At 45.7% G+C, this 7,500-nt stretch overlaps 1 protein-coding gene across 3 annotated transcripts in view; it reads right to left on the reverse strand.

Annotated features, from left to right (window-relative positions):
• LOC109883823 (ankyrin repeat and IBR domain-containing protein 1-like) overlaps positions 1-7,500 on the reverse strand; it is a 68,968-nt gene that overhangs the window by 25,437 nt on the left and 36,031 nt on the right. For all 3 annotated transcript variants that reach the window (XM_031819922.1, XM_031819923.1, XM_031819924.1), the window contains 4 exons: positions 7,191-7,399; positions 4,226-4,314; positions 3,300-3,444; positions 2,433-2,599 (listed from right to left, as the gene is read on the reverse strand). In XM_031819922.1, coding sequence (XP_031675782.1) covers positions 2,433-2,599; positions 3,300-3,444; positions 4,226-4,314; positions 7,191-7,399 — 610 coding nt within the window. The remainder of the gene's footprint in view (positions 1-2,432; positions 2,600-3,299; positions 3,445-4,225; positions 4,315-7,190; positions 7,400-7,500) is intronic.

Raw genomic sequence — 7,500 nt, forward strand, 5'->3', positions numbered from 1 at the left:
ATCTAATGACTAGACAGGATAGAATGCAGAATCAAACATCTCTGTGTTCTAAGAAGACTGTTCATACCACTCATCTAATCTAATGACTAGACAGGATAGAATGCAGAATCAAACATCTCTGTGTTCTAAGAAGACTGTTCATACCACTCATCTAATCTAATGACTAGACAGGATAGAATGCAGAATCAAGCATCTCTGTGTTCTAAGAAGACTGTTCATACCACTCATCTAATCTAATCACTAGACAGGATAGAATGCAGAATCAAACATCTCTGTGTACTAACAAGACTGTAAGACACTTATAGAATCTCTGCCAAGGCTCATTGAAGGTGTTCTGGAGGCTGGTGCCCAACGCCCAATTAAAACACATTATGTTCGTGTTTCCTTTATTTTGGCAGTTACCTGAATATATATATATTTTAAACGCTATGAACAGGCCCCAATTAACATCAACGTGGCTGTAGTGGTGTAATCTAACGAGCAATATTAGTTACTATCAAAGATTATGATAACTAACCCTTTCATCTGTGGCGTTATTAGCTACTATGCTAGCTAGCCGGCTAGATAAACATGTTGCTCGGATATCTGAGAGGACAGGGCTCTCTCCCAACCCTGGTCCTGGAGTGATACCCTCTTGTAGGTTTTCAATCCAACCCCAGTCAGTTTCATCTGTGGCGTTATTAGCTACTATGCTAGCTAGCCGGCTAGATAAACATGTTGCTCGGATATCTGATAGGACAGGGCTCTCTCCCAACCCTGGTCCTGGAGTGATACCCTCCTGTAGGTTTTCAATCCAACCCCAGTCTTAACTTTCCTGATTCAGCTTTATCCTGGACTATCAGACAACCATCTTATTACATTTGCAACAAAATATTTTGCTAAGACCCCAACCAAGGACTATCAAAAGCCACAATATAAATTCTCAGACAACCCAAAGAATGTCTTGAGAATTCCTAGATGCCCTTCCAGACTCCCTCCACCCACCCAAGGACGCCGGAGTACAAAAATCAGATAACCATCTAACCGAGGATCTAAAGTTAACCTCGCAAAGAAACTAGATCCCTGGTACACAGAAAATACCCGAGTCCTGAAGCAAGCTTCTAGAAAATTGGAATGGAAAATGGCGCTCCACCAAACTGGAAGTGTTCCGACTAGCTTGGAAAGACAGTACCGTGCAGTATGGAAAAGACCTCATTGCTGCTCCACCAAACAGGAAGTGTTCCGACTAGCTTGGAAAGACAGTACCGTGCAGTATGGAAAAGACCTCACTGCTGCTCCACCAAACAGGAAGTGTTCCGACTAGCTTGGAAAGACAGTACCGTGCAGTATGGAAAAGACCTCACTGCTGCTCCACCAAACAGGAAGTCTTCCGACTAGCTTGGAAAGACAGTACCGTGCAGTATGGAAAAGACCTCACTGCTGCTCCACCAAACAGGAAGTGTTCCGACTAGCTTGGAAAGGCCGTACCGTGCAGTATGGAAAAGACCTCACTGCTGCTCCACCAAACAGGAAGTCTTCCGACTAGCTTGGAAAGACAGTACCGTGCAGTATGGAAAAGACCTCACTGCTGCTCCACCAAACAGGAAGTGTTCCGACTAGCTTGGAAAGACAGTACCGTGCAGTATGGAAAAGACCTCAATGCTGCTCCACCAAACAGGAAGTGTTCCGACTAGCTTGGAAAGGCCGTACCGTGCAGTATCGAAGAGCCCTTACTGCTGCTCCACCAAACAGGAAGTCTTCCGACTAGCTTGGAAAGACAGTACCGTGCAGTATGGAAAAGACCTCACTGCTGCTCCACCAAACAGGAAGTGTTCCGACTAGCTTGGAAAGACAGTACCGTGCAGTATGGAAAAGACCTCAATGCTGCTCCACCAAACAGGAAGTGTTCCGACTAGCTTGGAAAGGCCGTACCGTGCAGTATCGAAGAGCCCTTACTGCTGCTCCACCAAACAGGAAGTCTTCCGACTAGCTTGGAAAGACAGTACCGTGCAGTATCGAAGAGCCCTTACTGCTGCCTGATCAGCCTACTTCTCCAACCTGAATGAGGAGAATAAAAACACTCCTACATGTATTTTTGATACCGTCTTCCTGTTAAGGCTAGTAGCTGATATCAAGGTGATAAAGGTTTTTGGATCTGCTCCTACCGATGTCTCTGATTTGGTCCTGCCGTACATACCTACAGTACCAGTCAAACGTTTGGGACACACATTTTCTACATTGTATAATAATAGTAAAGACATCAAAATGATGTGTGTAGAATGTCCTAGAATATTAATTTAATGGCAAGCCCTGCTTTATGGAGTGAGCAAAGGGTGGCTTACTTTGAAGAATCTCAAATATAAAATATATAGAATATATATATCAAATATATAGAAAACAACACATTTTTTTTGCTTACTACATGATTCCATACGTATGAGAGTAGAACTGACCAACAGAACACGTGTCCCTTGCCACAGTCCACAGCGGGCGCTCTGAGGAGAGGTAGACTGAACGGGTCCGAGGAGCTGCTACCTGGACCCCGGGATGAGAGACGCACCGCCCGCTCACAGCCCGCCTTGGGACACCAGCGGATAGCTGGGTTGTTCTCCACAAACGCCTGGGGGAAAGAACATGTTTTTAAAAACACATGAATACAGTATCGACTTTTAGCTACAGGACTGAGGAAGAGAGAGCAGTGTTTTGGAACATCTAAAACTGCAACATCTGTGCCACTTAGGACTGCGGGGATCATTACAGCAACGCCTGCTGTTGGGGCCGGCACCGCCTGCTGTTGGGGCCGGCACCGCCTGCTGTTGGGGCCGGCACCTCCTGCTGTTGGGGCCGGCACATACTGCTGTTGGGGCCGGCACATACTGCTGTTGGGGCCGGCACCGCCTGCTGTTGGGGCCGGCACCGCCTGCTGTTGGGGCCGGCACATACTGCTGTTGGGGCCGGCACCGCCAGCTGTTGGGGCCGGCACCGCCTGCTGTTGGGGCCGGCACATAATGCTGTTAGGGGCCGGCACCGCCTGCTGTTGGGGCCGGCACCGCCTGCTGTTGGGGCCGGCACCGCCTGCTGTTGGGGCCGGCACCGCCTGCTGTTGGGGCCGGCACCGCCTGCTGTTGGGGCCGGCACCGCCTGCTGTTAGGGCCGGCACCGCCTGCTGTTGGGGCCGGCACATAATGCTGTTGGGGCCGGCACCGCCTGCTGTTGGGGCCGGCACCGCCTGCTGTTGGGGCCGGCACCGCCTGCTGTTGGGGCCGGCACCACCTGCTGTGTACCACTGTGTGTGTGTACCTCTGTGTGTGTGTGTGTACCTTGATGTCGAACTGCAGGTAGCGCTTGTCCATCTCTCTGGAGACGACACTCTCTATGACCTCCACAGGAACCAGCTGGAAGCAGTCGTGCGCCGGGCAGAAGATGTTGTGAGCCTCCCCTTCCTGAATCTTCAGATTCAGAAACCTGACACACAGAGACAGAGAGACAGCGACAGACAGACAGAGAGAGACAGACAGAGGGAGACAGACAGACACAGAGACAGAGAGATAGAGAGAGAGAGATATTCACTTTATATATTATCTACCTCACTTGCTTTGGCAATGTTAACACATGTTTCCCTTGCCAATAAAGCCCTTGAATTGAATTGAATTGAATTGAAAGAGAGAGAGAGAGACAAACAGAGACAAACAGAGACAGACAGAGACAGACAGACAGAGAGAGAGACAGACAGAGAGAGAGACAGACAGAGAGAGAGAGACAGACAAACAGAGACAGACAGAGACAGACAGAGAGAGAGAGACAGAGAGAGAGAGACAGAGAGAGACAGACAGACAGAGACAGACAGAGAGAGAGAGACAGACAGAGACAGACAAACAGACAGAGACAGACAAACAGACAGAGACAGACAGAGAGACAAACAGCGACAAACAGACAGAGAGAGAAAGAGAGAGAGACAGACAGACAGAGAGACAGACAGACAGACAGACAGGCATTTAGAGTTAAGTATCCCACTAGTGGTTTATCTTCCCCCAGTTCATCACACTTAGACCCAGAAAAAAACAACTACGTTAAAATCAATGAAGAAACCCCAGAGATAAACTACCTGCATCCCAAACGGCACCCTATTCCCCATGTAGTGCCCTTCATTACAACAGGGCACTGGTCAAAAGTAGTGCACTACGTAGGGAATAGAAGGTGCCAATTGGGACGCAAGCCATTGTTTTATGGAAGGAAATAAGCTCACCCTTCCCAGCAGGCTCGGCAGAACTCGTGACCACATGACATGTCAACCGGTTCCTCGAAGATAGAGAGGGGGCACATACAGATACCACACTGTCAGAGAGACAGGGACAAGAACACAATGTAAATGCTTACAGATCAATTGATATGATTGATTGATTGATTGCATTAACATAGTGCCATTCATCTTCAGGGAGGCCCAGCTCACATGGTCTTAATAGCTGCTTCGATATGTTTAGACAATCTAAATCAGAGTTCAATGAACTTTTTTTCTAAATAAAAGGCCCAGGGAGAACAACACAGGATGGAAGAATGACAGGAATTTGACAGGAATTACAAAAGTCTCTTTTACAGCAAAATAAATGACAAAACTAAAACACACATGAAATAGCTGCTTAGATTGTCAGAGCATCAGGAGAAGAGAAACAACACATGAAATAGCTGCTTAGATTATCAGAGCATCAGGAGAAGAGAAACAACACATGACTGATAGAATGACAGGCAATATTATACATTCTGTTTAGTACAAATTACATTTTTAAAAACCCACAAATATCCTGATTGGATACGTTTGAGGATGTGGCTACAGTGTAACAGTGTAACAGGAAGTTCTTATTAACCAATACACATTTTAGAACAACCGAGAAGATCGTCGTCATATATTGTGAATAAACATGTCTATTTCATTAAAATACAATGCATTTTGCCCAGGCCTGATCTACTCCACACACGGCTGCCTTGTTGTAGAGGTCTGAAGAGGAACAATGGACTGTGAGGCACCCCACTGGAATTCAACAACGACTCTATTGATCCCTGAAAGAAAAAGCTTGTAATCCCATCTATTGAAACTTTCAGAAAGGACCCTTGAGCAGAGAATTGGTCAATCAACAAAGTATGTAGCCTAACAGTTAGGTTCAGGACTTTTCGGCTGATAACGTCTGATTTAGTTCAGTTTCTTGTCCAAGAGATGATATGTGATTTTCTCTAAAATCGTGGTTGTCTGACAGATTCATGCCACAACCCAATAAGCACTTAGAGTCTCTGTAGGAAAATGGGAGTGAGTCTCAATACTGGTTCACGGCTTCCTTTCCTTGTCTCTGACACGTGAAACTGGGAGTGAGTCTCAATACTGACTCACGGCTTCCTTTCCTTGTCTCCGACACATGAAACTGGGAGTGAGTCTCCTTTTCACCAGAGATAACAGAGGAAAGGAAGCCACTCTACACTATTGAGATGCACCCCAGTCTTTGATTAGATTAAATCTATAGGCACCAGTGTGTGTGTGTGTGTGTGTGTGTGTGTGTGTGTGTGTGTGTGTGTGTGTGTGTGTGTGTGTGTGTGTGTGTGTGTGTGTGTGTTGACATATGTATATCTATTCTTAATCCCAATCCTTAAATAGATTGATTTTGGGTACGTGTTGTGAAACTGCTAGATATTACTAGTTAGATATTACTAGTTAGATATTACTAGTTAGATATTACTAGTTAGATATTACTAGTTAGATATTACTAGTTAGATATTACTAGTTAGATATTACTACGCTGTCGGAGCTAGAAACACAAGCATTTCACTACACACGCAATAACATCTGTTAAACACCTGTATGTGACCAATAACATCTGCTAACCATGTGTATGTGACCAATAACATCTGCTAACCATGTGTATGTGACCAATAACATCTGTTAACCATGTGACCAATAACATCTGCTAACCATGTGACCAATAACATCTGCTAACCATGTGACCAATAACATCTGCTAACCATGTGACCAATAACATCTGCTAACCATGTGTATGTGACCAATAACATCTGCTAACCATGTGTATGTGACCAATAACATCTGTTAACCATGTGACCAATAACATCTGCTAACCATGTGTATGTGACCAATAACATCTGCTAACCATGTGTATGTGACCAATAACATCTGCTAACCATGTGTATGTGATCAATAACATCTGCTAACCATGTGACCAATAACATCTGCTAACCATGTGACCAATAACATCTGCTAACCATGTGACCAATAACATCTGCTAACCATGTGACCAATAACATCTGCTAACCATGTGACCAATAACATCTGCTAACCATGTGACCCATAACATCTGCTAACCATGTGACCAATAACATCTGCTAACCATGTGACCCATAACATCTGCTAACCATGTGACCCATAACATCTGCTAACCATGTGACCCATAACATCTGCTAACCATGTGACCCATAACATCTGCTAACCATGTGACCAATAACATCTGCTAACCATGTGACCCATAACATCTGCTAACCATGTGACCCATAACATCTGCTAACCATGTGACCCATAACATCTGCTAACCATGTGACCAATAACATCTGCTAACCATGTGACCCATAACATCTGCTAACCATGTGACCCATAACATCTGCTAACCATGTGACCAATAACATCTGCTAACCATGTGACCAATAACATCTGTTAACCATGTGACCCATAACATCTGCTAACCATGTGACCCATAACATCTGCTAACCATGTGACCAATAACATCTGCTAACCATGTGACCAATAACATCTGTTAACCATGTGACCAATAACATCTGCTAACCATGTGACCCATAACATCTGCTAACCATGTGACCCATAACATCTGCTAACCATGTGACCCATAACATCTGCTAACCATGTGACCCATAACATCTGTTAACCATGTGACCCATAACATCTGCTAACCATGTGACCCATAACATCTGCTAACCATGTGACCAATAACATCTGCTAACCATGTGACCAATAACATCTGTTAACCATGTGACCAATAGCATCTGCTAACCATGTGACCAATAACATCTGCTAACCATGTGACCCATAACATTTTATTTTAGCTGTTTTCTCTGTGTGTGTGTGTGTGTGTGTGTGTGTGTGTGTGTGTGTGTGTGTGTGTGTGAGTGAGTGAAAGTGTGTAAGTGTTCCCTGCCCTCACCGGTGTTCTATCGTCGTCCCCGGGGGAGAGGCTGATCTCGTCAGGGGAGGTGATGGAGGAGCGTGTGGTCCTGGGGGTACGAGGGGACGGCAGGGTGTCCCAGGCGTTGTACCCACTAGGAGGAGCACTGGGCATGTGGACCCCAGACCGCTGGCAGCATTCCTCAGCGTTAGACATCCAGGCCTCCAGCAGGTTCTCTCTGTCCCAGTCTACAGCAGGAGAGATAGAAAACACTAGTTAGATCATATCCTTTACAGTCTTAAGGCTGTACTCTCCACTACATCCTACAGCAGGTTCTCTAGGTCCCAGT

The sequence above is a fragment of the Oncorhynchus kisutch genome, unplaced genomic scaffold, assembly GCF_002021735.2.
Source record: "Oncorhynchus kisutch isolate 150728-3 unplaced genomic scaffold, Okis_V2 scaffold2879, whole genome shotgun sequence".
NCBI classification, from domain to species: Eukaryota; Metazoa; Chordata; class Actinopteri; order Salmoniformes; family Salmonidae; genus Oncorhynchus; species Oncorhynchus kisutch.